We start from the raw sequence: 19,396 nt of genomic DNA, 5'->3' as shown, positions 1-19,396 counted from the left end.
ATGACGCAGCACTTCTCCAGCTTCTTGGCAGGCCAGACCCTGACAGGGCGGGCATCAGCAGCTTTGACCATGCGTCCGTCTTGTTTCAAGACGAGTTGAAACAGGATTCATGTGGAAGGAAGCACCAAGCACACCGAGCACCATATGACAGTCTGCTTCATGGCTTTCTCCGCGTCATGACTTGACCTCGCCAGCGGATCCTCCACCTGGTCTTTCGCCTGTCCATTCTGCTACCGTCCATACCTATACATACATCACCCTATCCCTTTCAACAGCTTCATAATTACCCCTGAGTTTCGTATCTGGTTCCCGACATGGACACTACCAATCCCCAGGCCTGGTCACCAGCCATATTGAACTATGTGAAAGGGTTCACTGCCGAGTTTGATCAGGTGGAGAACATCGAGGCCAACAAGCTCAACTCTCCTGCCGCTGCAACTGATGACCATACGTCCAATCGACTCCTGCAGTACCTTGGCTCCGAGGAGGCCAATGCCATGGCTCCTGTCGTTTTGGATACTACACATCCCATCTCAGATTACTTCATATCGTCCAGCCACAACACCTACCTGTGGGGTAATCAACTCTATGGTAAGGCCAGTACAAAGGCTTATCAAAAGGTTCTCGAGAGGGGCTGTCGCTGTGTCGAGATTGACGTCTGGGATGGAGACGACTCGGACTCTGAAACTTCTGATTCGTCAGCCGACAGTGACAGTGATGCTGAGAACCAAAGCGGTATCAAGAAGCTGAGCAGAAAATTCAAAGACAAGATGGGCCTCTCCAAGTCAAAGCCCAAGTCCGAATCCAAACCAAAGGAGAAACCAGCATCTGCTTCTCCTTCACCCGAGCTTGAGAGTGTGGGGTCAGCAGGCCTTCGCAGGACTGTGTCCAAAACCGAGCCACGCGTTCTTCACGGATACACAGCAACCAAGGAGATATCCTTCAGAGATGTCTGTGCCACCATCCGAGACTACGCTTTTACCACAAGGTGATTTGAAGCAACCTATCATTAGCATGCTCATCTGCTCATCCTCGCATAGTGATCTCCCTGTGATTGTCAGCCTCGAAGTCCACACCTGTCCTGCTCAGCAAGAAATCATGGTCGATATCATAAGAGACATGTGGGCACCATATCTGGTCGATCTGAACGCACTGACTGGTCATGAGATTTCTTTGCCAACTTTAGAGTCTTTGCGCAACAAAATACTCATTAAGGTATGCCAACCACCACTCCTCGTAGACGTCCGTAAAAGCTCGTGCTGAAATCTATACAGGTTAAGTACACCGCTCCCGAACAAGCGGTCAAGAAGAGTACGGGACCAGCGGTTGCCTCGAACAATGCGGAACCCGAGTCAGGCTCCGAGGATGACTCTCAGGAGACTGCTGTCAAGAAGAGTCACATCATCACAGCACTCGCTTCCATGGGCGTCTACACCCGCGGTTGCCATTTCAAAGACTTTGATCAGCCGGAGGCCAAGCTTCCAAATCACATCTTCTCCTTGTCCGAGTCCAAAATCAACGAAGTACATAAGCGTGATCACTCTGCGTTGTTCAGGCACAACAAGGTATGTCGCCCAGGGACCGGACAGATTTGCGCTAACATATGACATGCCAGCGCTTCATGATGAGAGTTTATCCTAAAGGCATTCGTGTATCCTCGAGCAATCTGGATCCTGCACCGTTCTGGCGGATGGGTGCGCAGATTGTCGCCCTCAATTGGCAATATATCAACGCGGCAACCATGCTCAACCAAGCGATGTTTCACGCCACGGGCGGTTGGGTACTCAAGCCTGAAGGCTACCGCAGTTTCCACCGAGCTCAATCTCAAATTACGGCACTCGACCGCGGAAGACTCGACTTGACGATCGAGTTGTTGGCTGGTCAAGACATCGGCCCGGCTGATAAGAAGCTCCATCTTTACGTTCGTTCTGAGTTGCATATTGAGGACATGGAGGAGATCAACGGTGGATCTCTACCAGAGGGAGGCTCTACCAAGGAAGGCCAAATCAAAGCTGTCACTGAACTTGGCACGGCTGGCAGATCTCCTGATTTTGGGCGCCAACTGCTTCAGTTCAAGGTCGATGGTGTTGCCGAGGAGCTAACTTTCGTGAGGTACGTGGTCCTTTGCGCATCTTTTCTGAAAAGGACATGTCCTACACTCAAGCACTGCTTGTACCCGTCTCGCTCATATGGTTTCATTCACCGCCATTTTGGTCGTTGTTTTCTGTGGCGAGGATGTATGGTATTGCCAAAAACGCTCAAACACTTCAATCTCTGAGACCCGCACGCGCTCCACGGGTACATGCATGCCCAATTCACTACTTGCTGTAGCATCATCCGAGCAGCCGGGTTCACCAGCTACGTGGTACTAGACGCCACACTAGACTCACGAACCCGCTGGCCAGGTTCCATGATGCGCTCCCTCACTGTCATGCTTTCCTAATCTGGTCATCCGAGGTCTGTTGCTCCTTTGGCTCATTCACTAATACGTTCATTATTACAGGTTCAAAGTCATGGACGACGACACCTTCAGCCGCGATAATCTGGTAGCGTGGGCGTGCTTCAGACTGTCCAGACTGCAAGCAGGTATCAGGAAGATACGTCTGTATGACTGCGAGGGTCAGCAGACCAACGGGATGCTGCTTGTACGCATAAGCAAGAGACTTGATCTCGAGTGAAGCCTACAGCAGATTCACAGCTTTTGACTCGCTCAGATGTGGACTGGGTGTGTATTCGTACAGCTCAAACTGTAGCAATCCGCACACGAAAACTAAGGGGCCAACCTGTGTCAATTCGATAATTTCATTTCATCAATGCGGAACGCCGTTGTCCGTAGGGTTTATGCATCGCAGCAGCGTACACAAGAAAAGTCAATCATCCATGGACAGCGCCTGTGTTGCCGCATCATCATCTCGTATATCGCTCTCCCATATGCGAACGCTCGTGACAGATCGCAAAGGATTTGATCTGGTCGGCGTTGCCGGCGCACATCTGCAATCAAGATTACCGAGTCTGCGGTACCGACAAAGTCGGAGAGCTCTGTCTGGAATGAAAAGAAAAACACATGACGGAGCTATCAACGGAATAAAGTGCCGGCATACGACCATCTCTCCGTCGTACACAAGACGTATGTGTATCTGTTTCCACACGGGTCACAAAGGCAGGGGCAGTGTTCGATGGAGGCTTCCAGAGGCGCTTCTTTCGCGTATATTGGCCTTGACATCAGAAGTCAGAGTCGGCATGTGATCTAGTCAGCTCCCTAGTGTTCGCATTTCTGTTCAGAGACATTCGAGCAAACAAAGCGGTGGTTTGAGAATAAGGCCGAGACATCGAGAGTTGATAGATCAAATTCCTCTGTCTTGTGCGGTGAAGCTTCCAGCATGCCACATGCGCGACTTCGAGCAGCAAGGAGTTATGATAATGATAGCGCTATGACTCGAGGCACGAATGTCAAAGCTGGGTTATGGGGCAATTGGTGAAGAACCAAACCCTCGGGTAATGCAGCGCATTGATGTCAATCTCAAGACGGCAACATGGCGGCTGGTATAGCACTACAACTGGTCATTTTTCTCTGGTTCGCTGATCCGCTAGAAGAAGATGCAGAAGACGGAACATGGATACTTTGGGGGGAGCGATAACCCCCGATCGTGGCAGGTGACGGAAGGGACGGGGCGGGCGCCATGGCGGCCGTACCACTGTGCCGGTAACTCTCGATGCAATCTGTTCCTAGATGCACCACTCAAATCCAGGATTTGATCAAGGCACGTACTCGAGAGTTCGAGACTTTTCGGAAGGCGTAGCCCGCAACATCTGAATTGGTGGAAAGACTTTTGTGGATGCTCCTTGGTGCTTGTCTCTGGCTATCAAAGTGCATGGCCTGCCGAATTGTATGGGCTAGCGTGGGCTACACCGAGTCCATTTCCGTGCTGGACATCTTGTCGCACGCACGTTCGTCCGTCGCGAGGGTTTCGCAGGTGAGTTGCCGTGGGAGTCTCTTTCCTCAAGCGCCCGCTTGCACACATGACGCGAGCTCTCTTTGCAATCTAAACAAATTTTTTTGTTACTCGTCGTCTGCTGTACCAAGGGCGGGAAGAGCACAGATATCGCACTTGAGTAAGAAGCCGGAAGAGAAGAGAACCCGCTTTGCACATATGTCCTTTTCCTTGCGAGATTGCCTTTCCAGCATGTGGAGGTCTTTTTGCAGTGCGAAACGCTGCAGGGTTACGCTATGCGAGGTGCTTTATCAGTCAGAGTCGAGAGTTTATCACACAACAGGGTCAGGTCATGGTATGTGACCAGAGGTATATAATGAGGGTGCTTCGTCCTCAGGTCTGAAGTTTTCTCATCCATCATCAGCATCTCTGAGCAGTTCGATCTTTCTGTTGCACAGTTGACCTACCTTCTCTCATCCCATCCTCACACAACTCTTCTTCCTTCAAGAATACCTTCATCAACCTCAGCAATCATGCCTAGCAACACCAGCCACATTCAGCAGCGTGCCCAGCTCAAGCAGCACGACGATATCGTTGTACCTCCGACTGAGCAGGCTGAGTGGGAAAACGTTCAGAACGAGCGTGTCTTCATTCCTGACATCCACTCCATGCCAGCACCAGTAAGAACCTTGGCTGTCAGCATGCCCCGACTCCATTTCTGGAAATCTGACAACTAAACAAGACCCAGACTCGCATGTGCGGTTGCGGCTATTATGTCATCAAAGGAAAAAGGTGCCCCAAGTGTGGAGCCCAGTGCTAGCAACCCAAGCGTGGTATGTATTTGTTCCTATGGCCAACACATGTATGTCGACACTGACCTTTCTTGAAACAGAACGTCGTCAAAGGTCATCCGACTCCTTAGAGCAGCAGCAACGGCAACCCAAGCAGTCAAGAATCGACTTCGAGCAGCTTCCACAGCGGTTTAGAAAGCTCATGCTTTCTGCAACCGAGTTGACGCCTCGCGGTATCGCAGTCGAGAATATGCGGCCACGGTTTTGTCCTGAGCGTGTCTTCTACTCCGGATGCAGGCCTTTTCTCGAGGGTTGACTCGGCTCTCTGAAGTCAATACCGTTTCCTTTTCTTGTTCTACTTTGCATTTTACTGATTTTCTGTCGTTTCTGATTGAGCACCATGCAGCATTGCTGGCGTTCGTCCTTTCCTTTCTTTGAGCAAGAAACCCACCGAAAACAGTTGATAAAAAAAAAAGGGAGTCTGAAGAGAGCAAACCTTTTCCTTTGTCTTTTACCACAGCAATTCTTGTTACAGCAGTATTTGGTGTTATTGGATTTTCGATCGTGGGAGTTTGGAGTGAGAAAGAGAAAAAAGGCATGGAATGAACAGAGAGAGGCCCACAGAATCTTCTTACCCTTAGTATTGCGTATTGACAGTCCGCACATATATCCGAAAATCAAAATCACGTTCTCTTCATACTCTGCTTGCCTACCTTTCTTCACGCTTTGGGCATATCGATGATGGTTTGAAGTGAAGAAACATTACTGAAAAGAGGTTGAGGGTTGCAGACAAATAGGCGAGATTTCGATGAACAGATCTCGGCTCGATCGTGAGGCTCTTGAGCGTCACCACTCATGAAATTCCTGGGGACAAGCGTCCTTCCTCTCCCCTCAACACACGTCATGTGGAAACCAGCTACCCATATAATCATCTCGTTGACTCGATGTAGGTGAAAATTTGTACAAAGGAAGTTACGCATAGTCGACTCGCTCTTGCCCCTCTGTCTTTTGCTCAAACACAAAACTCCGGTGCACCTCCCATCATCATGTCTTTCCAGCCCATCAAGAACTCGCTGCGCTTCATCAGCACCGCCTCCAGACCTTCGTCTCTCTTCACTCGTCAGTTCCACGCAAGAACAGCAATGTCTGCCCAGATCCCCTCTTCCAACGACATTTCAGCCGTCGCCAAGGACGAGAACGGTCCCGTCAAGGGCTCCGAGTCCGCTCAGATGCAGAGCCAGGTCGGCAAAGTCCAGGTACCTCCGAGCATTCCCTACTCACACCACAACAACCCGCTGATCAACGTCTGCAGAACTTTGAAAGCGCCGCGCAGGATGTCCTCAGCAAGATGCAGCAGGATCCCGCTTCTGTCACCGCCGACGACGCCAACTACCTCAAGTCTCGCGAGGCCCGCGCCACCGGCCAGGCTCAGCCTCCCAAGGACAGCGTTTCGGCGGATGCTCAGCGTCTTGCTGCTGCCAATGAGCAGGGTGCTGCACCCAAGACTGGACCTCTGAGCCCTGCTGAGCAGTCTCACCTTACAAAGGAGCGCAACCTCGAGCAGACCGTCAACGACGTCGCCTCCAAGGACCCCTCGCAGATCACTCAAGACGATGCCAATCTTCTACACAGCCGCGAGCAGCGCGCTCATGGTCACACCGAGAAAGGCGGTGTCGCATCTCAGGCCAAGACCATCGCCAACGAGAACACCCGCTCGTAGAGGCACCGTTGTTGTTGACCATCACGACTCTGTTTCTTTCTGCATACACGATGTTGCATGGGCGTTGCAGCCTGGTTTTGCTGTAGCCATGGAGAAAAAAGGTACGATTACACAAGTGTATAATATGTACGATAGCATGACACGAACAAACATCAGATGGCTCTGGAGCCTTATCTTACCTCCTTCCTATCACGACTCGTATCTGCTGATGCCTGCACGTGGTTATTGAATTGGAGCTTAGCCCTTGTATATACAAACGAGCAACCACCTTGAGCGAGCTCCTTCAAGGTGCGGGGTAGAGCTCCATGCATGACGGAGTTCGTGACATCCTTCACAAATTGACTGACTTGATAAGCAGTTACTCCCTCAAGCACACCATCCCATCTGCTCTCCGGTCACATCGGAGCGTGCCAGAGTCTGCCATTTTGCTTCGTGGTGGTCTCTCAAGATGCTATTCAACATGCTAGCTCGATACTTTATGCTCTCAGTACTGGCAGAGCGCGTACTGAGCTTCGTACTTCCACACCAAGAGATCCTCACCTCTTCCTCTGCAGAAAAAGACCCCAATGCCATTCTATCAGCGCAAGTCGCCATCTCACTCCTCTGCCCCTTGCACGTCCCACTGACCACGAACAGCCTCCGTCACGCACAAATCATCCCAGACGTGCTCAACACCTTTTCTCCTCTACTCTCCATAACCGCAAACTGGTCTTCGACCGCAAAAACCCAACTCGGCAATACTCTACCTCCCTCTGCTCTCACTCACCCACCTGACCTTTATGCCGATAAAGTGGCCTCTGCCTATCTGCCCTCAGACATCACTTTCGTACTCGCCCTCACTGATCCTGATGCCCCTTCCCGCGACAATCCAAAGTGGAGTCAGGTGTGTCATTGGCTGGGCAGCTTAAAGGGAGACAGTATAAAAGAGTTGGTGGACTACAAACCTCCTGCACCCCCAGAGGGCACGGGAAAGCATAGGTATGTTATCGTTGTCATGGTGCCTGCGAACGGCACGACTGAAGAATTGGATCTGGAGGTTCCGGGGGAAAGAAGGCATTGGGGTTATCAAGGGGAGAGGAGTGGAGTCAGGGAGTTTGGGGTGAGGAATGGGCTGAAGGTTATTGGTGAGTTTTTTTTTGTTGTTTCGTTTTTGGTTTTGCTTTCTCCTCCTTTACGTTTCTGTGTCTTTGTGCTTTCTGAGATTTTAAGATACACTTGGTTGATGGGTGTTTTGATTGCTGACTAGATGTCTAGCTGCAAACTTCATCTACGCGCAAAACGATAAGCAGTAGATGTGGATAATGGAGAAGAGGGGTCTTATACCGTGTTCAAACCGCGACACTGGTGTCTTCTGGCACGTTTCTGACACTGTCTCTATCATTTTGAGAGCTTTCTGGGAACATTTTCCTACGTTGCTGTTATTCGCTAAATTTCTGTTCAGCGAGCTTGGTCATGGCAGGGTTGTACCCACAGCGATATCCTCACGAGAGTCATGTGGCAATATTTCGATGCACAGTTAGCCTCCTATACTTTGGCTACCCTAAGAAGCTTTCTGTGTATAGAGTGATATATCTGTAAGCTTTGTGGGTTTGGATTATACGTTGGTGGAGCTCTGAAATGAGTTTTTGTGATCTAGGACTTCGCAAATCTCAACCTCACTCTCCGACCACTGAACTTGATAGCACAGCGTCTGAGTCGCGTGCAAAGCAGCCAATTGAGACGTGATGAATATCATCTAAAAGCACTATTAGTACAAGCACAGAAGATCGCTTCACACGACTTTTAGATTGACAAATCAGAGAGTAGGACGAGTACAAGATGACGCCAAAAACCGATGTTGTGTATACAAACAGTGGAAAAATGAGAAATAATCCACTCTCTATCCTGCGAAAACAGAGACACGCAAAGAATTGAATAAACAAGCACCGTGAGCTGGATTCGAACCAGCAGCCTCCCAATCCCCAAGAGAATGTATAAAAGCGAGCGAAAGTCAAGGAACGAAGCGTTACCAGGATCGAGTATGCTGACCACTGCACCAGCACGGCCTTTTTCCTTGACGAGAGAGAACAGATGGAAATCCACTCACTCTTGAACTGTTGACAAGTCGGAGACATGGCCGAAGGCCAGAGGAACATACGAGCTGGCCCCTCTGCTCTCTAGGACCATGCAATCCGTGGTTTTACAGACATTGGGGCACCCGGGTAGGAGAACTTTGACCCGTGTTTCGGTCACTTTCCGGACGGTATCTTCATAATTGGAACCTCGGTTGTCGACAGGACTATGGTTGGCTTGTAACATGGTTGTAGTCTTGCTTTCGGCCGAGATACTTTATTTCCCGCGTCGACTGAGATTCAAACGCCTTGCGCGCTGCGGTCGAAGGATGGCCTGGGAGGGTGGCTGCGTGACATGAATGGCAGGCAAGCATCATGTTAAGGCAAAGTAAGCCAAAAAGCCTGCAGTCTCCTCAGCCTCTGCTGGTAGGCGAGCCATGGGTGATCACTAGCTTGCGTCGCTCGCAAGGAAGCGACAAGACTTTGTTCCTATTCCGCGTTCAGCTTACACCTCGTAAGAGATGTCACAGCGGCACGAGACGGCGTGTGACTCCGGTCGCATGTAACTTTGCACACGTCTGAAGGAGGCGAGTGAGGAGAAGTGTCGTACTGTAGCACATCCTTCGGATTGCACACCTTGTTTCAGGAGGAGTCTCCGCATCCGCAGGAGGTTCGCCCCTCGTCTGTGACTCTGTGGGGGCTCTGGGGTACAAGCGAGCCTAAGTATCCTCTTGGCGTGCATCTTGGAGAAAAGGTACGTGTAAGCCGAAATCTTGGTATTGAGTTCCAGTGTTGCAGAGTATCCTCAAAATTGGGCGTGTATCACGTCGCCGCTCTGGAGAGCAGCTGTGAATGTGTAACGTCAGCAGCATATAAAGATTGACAGAGTTGTCCTTCTGATCTGACATACGCTTTACCTACGTCCGTATTGAACTGTCAGTTGTCTCTGACAGCACATCAGAAGAGAATCCTTACCGCTTTGTTTGCGTTGTTGCGCTGGAACTCTTGTGACAAGTCACATGTGTGATAGTTGCCTGCTTTCTTGCTTACCAGCATGGCCACGACAAAACTCACTTACACTGACCGATCACACTCGTCTTGACGAAACGCTGACCTTTGCGACATGAGTAGCCAAGCGTTCTCACGGATAGACGTACACACGTCTGCCTAGTCAGTGGAGGTGATTGCGGTGTTGCGACTCGAGCGGGGTGTCGAGGTTGCGCCTGATGGGTCCTTGAATTAGTACAGCATACAAGTGCGATGCTTGTAAAGCGTCACGGTTGACCTCTCACATCCACACTCCACTGTACTGACGCACCGACTACGTGGGTAGAAGCGCATTACGAAGATCAAGATGGTGTTCTTCGAGTGTGTTAGTGGCTAGGCGAATGGTCATACTGGTGTAAATATGATGAGAGGACGTCGCCCGAATTCTGGTCAGAGCATCTGAAAGTCGAATATCTACATCTTATCGAGTTGGCGGATCTGCTGCATGGTAAGCCCCATCCGGGCAACGGAGTGTCATTGTTGAGCCTCAGCTAAGCTCTCGACGTTCAGCGTGAAGTAGCTTCGGAAGTTGATAAGGTACCGAATACCCAAGCGGCTGTGCCTCGACACTGCAGTGACGGCCGTAGTGTGCATGATCAATATGGGTGGCAGGTATCATTACCCGACTTTGCGTCACACCGCGATCTGGTGAAGACGAGCTGAAGATGAGCAGGCTCGTATGTACATCATCTGGGGTCGTTGTGTCTTGGAAACCCTGTGGTTTTAACTTTCCAACCTCGAATCAAGATTCAAAAGGTACGAATCCGCGATTCCAATGGTTGGATCGGGAGGCGAGGTAGAATGGACAGTTTCACTTGCAACGCGTTGTATGTTTAGCATGTCTTTCTGCAGTTTCCGAAGGTGGACGGTCCCAAGACAACAACTCGTAACGATGCCGCAGATATGACGCTACGCGACTTTAGTGGGTCGAATCGACTTTCACTGATCCCGATTGATCGAACGGCACCCGATCAGTCGATGGAAAAGTTTCCTACAGCCTACTCTGCACGATAGATGTGCTAAAAGAGCTTGAGTCGGTCTGCATATGTCCTCGACAAGCGAGACCTTATCTGGAAGACTTGCGGCTGAAATGACTCGACCGACATACATACTTTAATACCTGATACACGTATGAAGTAGCATACTAGTCTATCAGTCAGAATACTGTATTGTGTTTCGTGACAAAGATGCACACGACTTCGCATAGCACGTAAGAGAACTTTGGCCCCCTCGTCAGCGTTGAGACTCTTTGCCCAGAGTGCCGTATGTCGCGATCGTGAGCGACCCATGTGTAAGTTGGTAGAGGAGCAAGCGGCTGGCATGACCACTTACTGGTACCGAGTGTGTTTGACTTCACAGATACCAGCTCCATTCAACACGCCAAATACGAGTCGCGTTTTCGATTGCTACATGACTTCTGCTATGCGGTAAAGCAAAGCTGTGACTGCGCACAAGCGTCGGCCATTCAGTTGATAAGATGGCTAGTCATCTGTGTAGCCGGTGACAGTCGACATCTCGTGGTTAAACGATCCGGTAAAGCAGGACGATTTGGGGGAGGGCTGAATAGATTAAAGTTCATGCCGTGACCGCAGGCTCGGAACGACTTGTCGGATGGAAGAGTGAGATTGCTCCCTAGGTGTGGCCCTGGGATGGTTGGATTCTTGGAGAGTCATACAGAGTACGATTCTGATCGCAAAGGGTTCCAGGATTCAAGTCGATGCAATTGGCGCAAGCCACTGATGCCATTCCGCGACACGGGAAGTGGTGACTTATCGCGTGGCATGCTTCGATTTCATGCAGCCGACGACCAGTTGAGCATCGCGGTCAGCGATTGACGATTGCCGTTTAACATCGATCGATGGAAGCAGATGAATGAAGAGTTGGTGCTGTGGAACAATTTGCGAGAAAAGTCTGAATGGGAAATGAGGTTGGACTGGTGCGTGTAGGGCCAAGTTGGCAGCTACTTTTGTGGATACTCTGTATTGAGGCTCTGGCAGGCGGAGCTCTTCTGCACCCCAGTTCTGGTAGCAAAGTAGAGGGTGTGGCTGTAAGACAAGGTGATGGATCAAGAAACGGGACACCTATCGGGATTATGCATCGTCGATGTTTGAACGACGGCCCGCCAGCACTTGTCTGCCATTCGCTGCAGCGATTCACATCGCGCATGCGTTTGGGAAACGACGATGGCAGTGTCTGTCCGCCACGGAATGCGATCGGGAGCAGAATTAGCGTGTCTTGAGTGGACTCGTACTCAACAGCGAAAACCGCAAAACGCACGTCGAGGGCTCCTGGGCAGCACAGTGCCAGCACCCGGAGCAGCGGTAGGTTGTAACACGTAGGCGGGCGCCTTCTAGCCGCGACAAGCTAGGGAGCTCTCCCTGCGGTTCTGATGGCTCGCTCGCTCGCAAAGTCGCGAGTCGGCTGTGTGTCAGTTTCGGTAGGGCCGGACGCGGAATGGCCCCTCGTGCAGATCGGTCACCCTGACATCATCCCTCTCCATTGTTCCCCGCCAGAACGCGGGCCTCTGCTAACTTCTGCCGCTAACATCTCGATCGACTCAACTGCAGCCATCCCTCTGTATCGACACCAGCCAGCTGTGCGGCTCGTCGTGTGTGTTGCCCGTCTTGGTTGGTTTCCTGGTACCCACCAACCTTCGTCATGCGCCTGTCCATCCCACGTTTTTGGCGCTGTATAAACTGCCAAATCCGATAGCCAGGTCTTTAATTGTGCCTTTGCTCCCACCCCGGTCTTTGACTGTACCCATCACGTTAGAAGCCTTCCATGTCTATTCCATTCTGACTATTATACCATCCTATCTCTTCTTTTTCCACTATCCACATCCACAACCTATCCACATTTTTCTAGCTGCTCCAGAAGAAAAGCTTCTTTCTGTCTCGCACTCTACTCGCACCACACTTGCTCCAGTCTACCAATTCTTTCCTAGCCACATCACAATCACTGCGACTGCACAATGGCAGCCATACTCGCTCAACCAACTGCTGGCAGTTTACTGGGTCGTCGCCGTGTCAGCAATACCCAATATAGCCCCAGTATGGTATCATACATGCCGACCTACGACATGAACCTTAAGAACCCCATGGCACATCAGCAACAACAAGGACAACTTCCCATGTCGACTTCACATTTCATTCCCATCCAAGCAGGTCCAGAGATGGATGCGATGATGGATATCAACGCTTACTCACAACCCACCATGATCCCCAATGCCATGGCATATCACCACACAATGCCCATGGATCACTCATACACAAATTACAACATGGCAAACACTTTTAACGCAGGCATGCCGGTCATGCCTCTGGAGCCAATGCCGCAATGGCAGACTTACGACCACATGTCGATGCAACAGCCTCCAGTCAACATGTCACATATGAGAAGCGAGAGTCAATCGAGTATCGAAAGCTGTCCTTCCTTGATCAAGTCCGAGGAAGAGCAATCACCAATCCTTCCCAGTCAAGTCTTCTTCGACACTCCCGCATATTCTTCCATACAAGCCGACAACTCCAGCTCAGCTGGTTCGGACGACATCCCCACAACAGCCTCTTCCACCGACATTGATGCATTGATGAAGGCTATTCAATCAAAGGTCTCCAACACATCAGAACAGACGAACAAGCCAATGCCTCGCGAGCCGCAACAGCAGCAGCATCAGCAGGCAGAAGCTTCTAGCCCATCCAAGCCCAGAAAGAGATATCAGTGTTCGATGCCTGACTGCAACAAGTCATTCTACCAAAAGACACACCTTGAGATCCACACACGGGCACACACTGGTGTCAAGCCATTCGTCTGCAAAGAGCCCAGCTGTGGTCAGCGTTTCTCCCAACTGGGGAACCTCAAGACACATGAGCGTCGTCACACTGGCGAGCGTCCGTATAGCTGTGAGCTCTGCGGCAAGACGTTCGCTCAACGTGGTAACGTAAGAGCACACAAGATTGTTCACACAGCAGCAAAGCCCTTCACCTGCCGTCTTGACGAATGCAACAAACAATTCACTCAACTCGGCAACCTCAAGAGTCACCAGAACAAATTCCATCAAGAGACTATCCGCAGACTCCGCCAAACTTTTGAGAACCTTCACGAGGGCGATCATGTAAGCACCTGGGAGAAGGTCATGTGGGAATACTTCACCGGTCTCTACAAGAACTGCAACAAGGGCATCAAAGGCAGAGGCAAGGACCGTCGCATCAGCACCACCGGCCTTGGCCTCAAGTACGAGGAGGAAGACCTCGACGATAGACGCAACAGCTACGCAAGCGTCAGCTCCGCATCAAGCGGATACAGCATGGCAAACGGTATGGAGCACCTGAACATGGGTATTCCATCGTCAATGCCAGAGCAACCAACATTCAGCTCGCCCGCCTACATGGTTCCGCAGCAGCAGCAGCAGCACCGCGCATCCTTCTAAGCACGTTGAGGCTTCAGGATTCAGGACAACGGCGCGAGACAGGAAGATGATCCTTGCCCATTTCTACCAACACACCCACCCCACCATCAGGCACGACGTTTACGAATATCGATTCCTTCTTGTCTTATCGAGCGGTTTTTGTTCATCACCACATGCACCCGATTTGGGACATCTTTTTCCAACGGCGTAACGACGTGCTATAGATCCTTTGTCACTTTTTGTCTTATTTGAAGCGCTTACAGGGCGATGGAGTTTTAGATGGATCTGATGATTATCTTTCGATCTGTTCTTGCTATCTGATCATTCGAGCGGGTTTATTTGTTTTCTCTTCGGTTTGTTACATTAGTTTCTGTAGATATCCGTCCCGAGCATCGCCATCGAGTGGCCGAATTGTATGACTAGTTTTCCTTTCAAACCGTCTTCATCCTTCCCAGAATTTCGCCTTCACTCTGTGTTTGATGATCGAAAATATTGCCTTTCCGCGTTGCTTTCTTGGAAGGGCTTGGAGAGGTACCTGAGAATTGTTGGTATCCAATTCCTTTTCACCAGATGCAAATATCAAGTCAGGGACGAAGTGATCAACCAATTGCATGACTCTCTTATTTCCATGCTCACTCTAATCCACTCTCCTTTGCTGCCCCTTCTGATGCATGCATGCAGCAGAAAAATTTCGTTGGAAAGCGATTGCGATTGCTACGTACCCGCGATGCATGCAGAGCTTACGATTGCGAGAAACAGAGCGAGCTTCTGCCAGGCTTCTGCAAGCCACCACCCGCCGTCTGTCCATGCAGTGACGTTGCGACTATTTTAGGTGCCTCAAAACAGAGTGCTTGCTGGGGGCGCTGTCGCGGGCTTTTCGGCTCCACACACACAAGCCCAAAGTGACCAGAGAAAGCTCCATTTTCACCATCCGATGCCTTCCAGCGACACGCTCTGACTCTGGAATATTTGATCTGGTTCGGTGGGAGATTTGATGGCTTGAATCGCAGAATGGACTTGACTCGATGGCTCTGCTTTGGAAAACAGTGGTTGGTGGTTCGATCTCTGAGCCAGAGGATCTCGTGTGCCTCCCCACAAAGAGAGCATCGAGGCCTTTTGGTGCAAGGTGCAATCGTGATGATCTATCTTCGATGTGCGCACCGCGCGAGTGGTTTTGCGCCGGTCGCAAGGAGGACATTGAGATGTGCGCTGTACCAGCCTTTGCTCTTCACGGCAACCGCGGGTCTCGACGCATCTGTCTGCCATCTCTAATCTCGTGATCAAATCTGCTCGTTTGATAGACACGAGAGATGGAGCTCTCTTACGCGCGTTTCATGAAGGGTGCATGTTGATCACCACAATAAGAGCGACAAGTCGGGAATTCGTAGCTGGTTGAGCTTGGCGAGGTCTCTGACCAAGGACTGGACTCACGACATGGTCGAGCCATTGGTGTTTGATTGTGTCTTGTTGCCCTGCCATGGCTCTGCTCTGCCTTGCAATCGTCTGTTGTCATCAGCGATTTGCAAACCACCCTATGATGCAACGGAATTCTCGGTGCGCTTCGTATCCACGAATTAATCCGAAGATTGGTCCCAGAATTTCAATAGATTGAGCGAATTGGTCCACAGCCCACCGGAAGCCGAGAAAGGACCTACCCTGCCTTTTGAGCAAGTGATCGCGGATGAGATAGGCTCACGTATCACAGAGAGCAGCAGCAAAGAACAGAGGGCCTGGGAAAGGTCTTGGGAGCAATTGACTTTGCTCAAAGAAAGAGAGTTTTCTGGGCTTGAGAGATGCAGAATCAGAGCTGTCGAATCGCATAACGCGACAAGTTTGCTGAGAAATGTTGCAATCTTGCTTGCTTTCCCCTCTTCTTGAGCTTGCCTGTGGTAACCTTAGTGATTCAAGGTCACGATTATCCATGACTCGAAAGGGACAAGATACATAGAGATGGTTGCGAAGGACCTTGATCTGCACCACCACCTCTTCAAAGATACAAGAACGTCCGAGGTGCCGCGTAACTTGACTCTAACCTCGAAACACTTTTTTAGTGGGCTGGGACCTAGGGACCGGGCCCGCCGTGACTGTGTAGATCAGGGACCATCCTCATCCATCGGCACGAGCAGGCAAGCTCAGCAGAAATATAATGTGCAGAGCACAGAGCAGAGAAAAGGAGAAGCCGCTGCTGGCGGCTCTGTGCTGCATTCTTTCGCGGCGCCGGGGCCTGTCAAAGCAAGATTGGCAAATGCCTTGCAACGGCCGAGTACGGGGATCGTCGACGTCACCATTGGTATGCGGAAAGCAGTGCGCTGCGACTAAGAAGCAGAGTGCTGTGAGCGACAAAACCAAGACGGCTCGCGTCGAGCTGCTAAAGCTGCTGCGTCTATCTTGTTGGTTCAGGAACCCCGCAGAAGGAGCAGCACTCTTTGCCTTGGGCTGGTAAGGCTGCATTCCCAGATATCGGCAAGTGTGGTTCTCTTGGACTGCGTCGTTACTTGCCCATCATGCATAGGACGCTGCTCTTGTTTTTGCTAATCCGCATTGGCATCGCAGATTCAATACTTCACGATTGCGTGTGTATGGCATGGGATGTAGGTCAGATCTCTCGATCAGAGGAGAATCGGCTTCACCCTTGGCTTATCTGTGAGACATTCGGAGAAAGTGCATGATTGCAAAACGACTACACTGATGGGTCATGCAGTCGTCAGAATCTGTCAACTCTGCGTGTTCGATGGTGGATCTTTCCTGCACCTCCGAACTTATGCGCGTAAGAAACGGTGCTTTGTAGAGGCTCTGCCGTGTATAACGGCTTGAAGAAGGATCCAAGGCACATGTAGACACCGACGCTTCTCTTCGCACCATGCCTTTTCGCTTGGTGTGGTGCAACGATGAGCGAATGGACGGACGGCATGATGTAGGATATTATCTGACGTGTCAACGGTATACAATCGGATGCTGGAACGAGACATGTCTCGACAAGAGATGCGGATAACCTGTTACCAGCTGATCCTGAGCAAAGATGATGGCTCAAACCACCGCGCTGTCGTCCAGTCGGAGACAAGGCACGCAACACACCCTCTCTTTCTCGCACAAGACACTGATCTTCAAAGGAGGATTGCACGAATGCAAAATTGACACGCAGAGTAGGAGACGGTTTTGCTACCTATCTCACAACCTCCGTATTCCCGAGCTTCCGTACTTTCCGATACAGACTTCGACTTCCCACGTGCTTTAGATGCATGACAGGCGCCTCTTAGAATCCATAGATATTCGAAGCGAGCAACCATCTTGCAATAAACTCTAATCGGAATGCATCGCAAAGGCGTCAAGAGATCAGATAAGCTCAAGCACGAAATCTGGTCTGCTGGAGAGGAAGACTGGCGCAGAAGTAGGCCCTAAGCTTAGGGCAATCGTGTTTTGCGATAAGGGGTAAGCGGATTCGGGCATATCCCAATTTTTGAGTTCTCGTTCCATGGAGAGAGTTCCAAGTCTACCGCGTCGAGAGTGAGATTCCCTCAAGGACGATCTCGCATCTAATAGCGATTGGCGGCTCGAGTCGAGAAACGGGATTCCTTCGTGCGCGTATAGACGATGCTTTGGATCCGGTCCGTCTTCAGGAAGTAGGAAGAGTCTTGCGAGTCTTGTCTGAGTATACGACATAGAGAAGTTTTCAGCGATTGGATGTGGAGAGAAATAGGACAGATACGTTTCACTGCCATGCAAGCGAGGTGTGGAAGCGCAGTCGGGATGTGGTATACAACCAAGAGACGGGTCGGCCTTAGGCTGCAAGGCTTCCGCATAGTGAACCAAGACAGTAATCATTTCGGGGTCACCGAGACATCGAGTGCCTTCCTTGCAAGCATCAGTAATCTATATAGATTGAATATCGAAAGCTTCGAGGTTCCAAGGACATTTGCGATTGACACAACATGGATGCTCTTGAACCTGACTCCTGGAAAGACCAATCTGGCTGCGCTTGGGTTCTTCTGGCAGTGTCATGATTGCCGCAACAGATATCGCTTGACTGTCGTCTTGCTTCGATAGAGCTTCCGAAGGTCTCTAGTGTCGCTACTGTAGCGAAGCATGGAGTAGAGTTGAGGATGGTGAGTTTCGCTTGGTAGACGCAAGGACAGGGTGGCCCGCAAGAACTTTGGGCATATGTCTGGCGAGATAGCAGTGAAGCAGAACACCAGAGCCAGGACTGTCTTGAATTGAGAACATAAAGACTCGCCCCGACTTGACCTCTCAGTGAAAGAGTGAATGTCTTGGCTCTGGTCAAGGGCCAGGATTGTGATATGTTCAGAATGGAGGACTCAAGAATATAGGACAACACAGAACATGACGTTTTCAAGCCAACACAAGTTCAACAATCACTCGAATCAACCTATCGTTGCTCCAGTGTAATGGAGCCATGCCGCGATAGAGCATAAAGTGGTTTCTGTCGCGAAAAAGAAGAGGGAGGGTTGACAGGGCGCGGTTGTTACAGCAACGCAAGCAGTTTTGTGAGGGGAAAAGATGTCATGTCTTTGGCCCGCAAAACCACTTTGCACCCAGCCTTCTGTAGAAACATCTACAACAAACGACCACTTCTTGCTCCATCCGCATCCTAGCTAAACAGAAGTAACACACGCATCAATCGCCTCTCATATCATACCTCTCGACGCACAAAACCGCACAACCACCGAGCATCAAAGAGCTTTTCAACCCGCAAAAAGAACCAAGCAAGCACATCACATACATATCAACAATGGCCTCCAACCCTTTCAACTCTGCCGACAGCAGCAACGCCAACTCGGGCGCAAAGCAAGAGAAGATGAATGTGCACCGCCAGATGATGGAGAACAAGCTGCGCGCAAACGGCGACAACGAAGGGTGAGTTTCCTGCTGCCTCTTACCCTTCCGCAACACACCCAAGACAAAGGAATTGAGCTCACACAACTTCTCAGAAGCAGCAACACTACGAACGCCTACGTATCTCCATCGGACGCCATCATGAGCCCCGCCAGCCAAAAACTCTCGGGCTTCAAGCAGAGACAGATGAACAAGTCGTGAGTTCCACTTCCTCTCTCCTACCCTGCTCTTTGTTGCTCCAGGGATCAAGTGCTGACAGTGATCAATCAGAAACCCCGTCAAGCCCCGTACACTGTTCGCAAAGACCGCTGCTTCAAAACCCGAGGAAGAAGCCACCGAGACAAAGACCGAGGAGGCTTAGACTTGCACCAACATATCGCACATTCGCCGACACGTGCAGCGGTATTTCATCTCTTTGCCCCTGCATTGGAAGAAAAGATGCAAAAGACTACACTACACCGGCCCTTTTTTTTCGTATCATTGCAAAGCTGGGAGCCTCTTTGACTTCTCACACGCAGCAAACAGCTTTCTGCTTTTCTTATGTCATTTGCTTTTTCTTGGGAAGATATCAGAATGAATGGGGACACTACACCTGGCAG

General features: G+C 50.6%; 7 protein-coding genes across 7 annotated transcripts; all 7 read left to right on the top strand.

Moving 5' to 3' along the window:
* Nucleotides 1–314: 314 nt before the first annotated feature.
* Nucleotides 315–2,678, top strand: M436DRAFT_47101 (PLC-like phosphodiesterase; the record flags this gene model as incomplete). The annotated part of the gene is made up of 5 exons (XM_013571519.1): nt 315–988; nt 1,041–1,215; nt 1,275–1,565; nt 1,616–2,112; nt 2,504–2,678. 5 exons carry the CDS (start codon nt 315–317, stop codon nt 2,676–2,678), a joined length of 1,812 nt encoding a protein of 603 aa, XP_013426973.1.
* Nucleotides 2,679–4,465: 1,787 nt separating this feature from the next.
* M436DRAFT_82060 (uncharacterized protein) lies at nt 4,466–4,854 on the top strand (the record flags this gene model as incomplete). The annotated part of the gene is made up of 2 exons (XM_013571753.1): nt 4,466–4,612; nt 4,825–4,854. 2 exons carry the CDS (start codon nt 4,466–4,468, stop codon nt 4,852–4,854), a joined length of 177 nt encoding a protein of 58 aa, XP_013427207.1.
* Nucleotides 4,855–5,769: 915 nt separating this feature from the next.
* On the top strand, nt 5,770–6,443 carry M436DRAFT_72970 (uncharacterized protein; the record flags this gene model as incomplete). Its single annotated transcript, XM_013571752.1, has 2 exons — nt 5,770–5,979; nt 6,036–6,443. The coding sequence occupies 2 exons, from the start codon at nt 5,770–5,772 to the stop codon at nt 6,441–6,443; spliced, it is 618 nt and encodes a 205-aa protein (XP_013427206.1).
* A 460-nt stretch (nt 6,444–6,903) lies between these two features.
* Nucleotides 6,904–7,735, top strand: M436DRAFT_72969 (carboxypeptidase Y inhibitor; the record flags this gene model as incomplete). The annotated part of the gene is made up of 3 exons (XM_013571751.1): nt 6,904–7,025; nt 7,080–7,567; nt 7,698–7,735. 3 exons carry the CDS (start codon nt 6,904–6,906, stop codon nt 7,733–7,735), a joined length of 648 nt encoding a protein of 215 aa, XP_013427205.1.
* Nucleotides 7,736–13,190: 5,455 nt separating this feature from the next.
* Nucleotides 13,191–13,757, top strand: M436DRAFT_9029 (uncharacterized protein; the record flags this gene model as incomplete). Its single annotated transcript, XM_013571456.1, has 1 exon — nt 13,191–13,757. A coding segment is annotated over one exon (567 nt), but the record flags the coding sequence as incomplete, so codon positions are not given.
* Nucleotides 13,758–15,896: 2,139 nt separating this feature from the next.
* Nucleotides 15,897–16,734, top strand: M436DRAFT_63958 (uncharacterized protein; the record flags this gene model as incomplete). Its single annotated transcript, XM_013571670.1, has 3 exons — nt 15,897–16,236; nt 16,347–16,537; nt 16,648–16,734. 3 exons carry the CDS (start codon nt 15,897–15,899, stop codon nt 16,732–16,734), a joined length of 618 nt encoding a protein of 205 aa, XP_013427124.1.
* A 1,959-nt stretch (nt 16,735–18,693) lies between these two features.
* Nucleotides 18,694–19,158, top strand: M436DRAFT_72967 (uncharacterized protein; the record flags this gene model as incomplete). Its single annotated transcript, XM_013571750.1, has 3 exons — nt 18,694–18,818; nt 18,899–18,994; nt 19,068–19,158. 3 exons carry the CDS (start codon nt 18,694–18,696, stop codon nt 19,156–19,158), a joined length of 312 nt encoding a protein of 103 aa, XP_013427204.1.
* Nucleotides 19,159–19,396: the final 238 nt, after the last annotated feature.

The sequence above is a fragment of the Aureobasidium namibiae genome, assembly GCF_000721765.1.
Source record: "Aureobasidium namibiae CBS 147.97 unplaced genomic scaffold scaffold_9, whole genome shotgun sequence".
Lineage (NCBI taxonomy): Eukaryota > Fungi > Ascomycota > Dothideomycetes > Dothideales > Saccotheciaceae > Aureobasidium > Aureobasidium namibiae.
The sequence above is the reverse complement of the archived record's forward strand: the minus strand, read 5'-3'. Positions and strand labels throughout refer to the sequence as shown.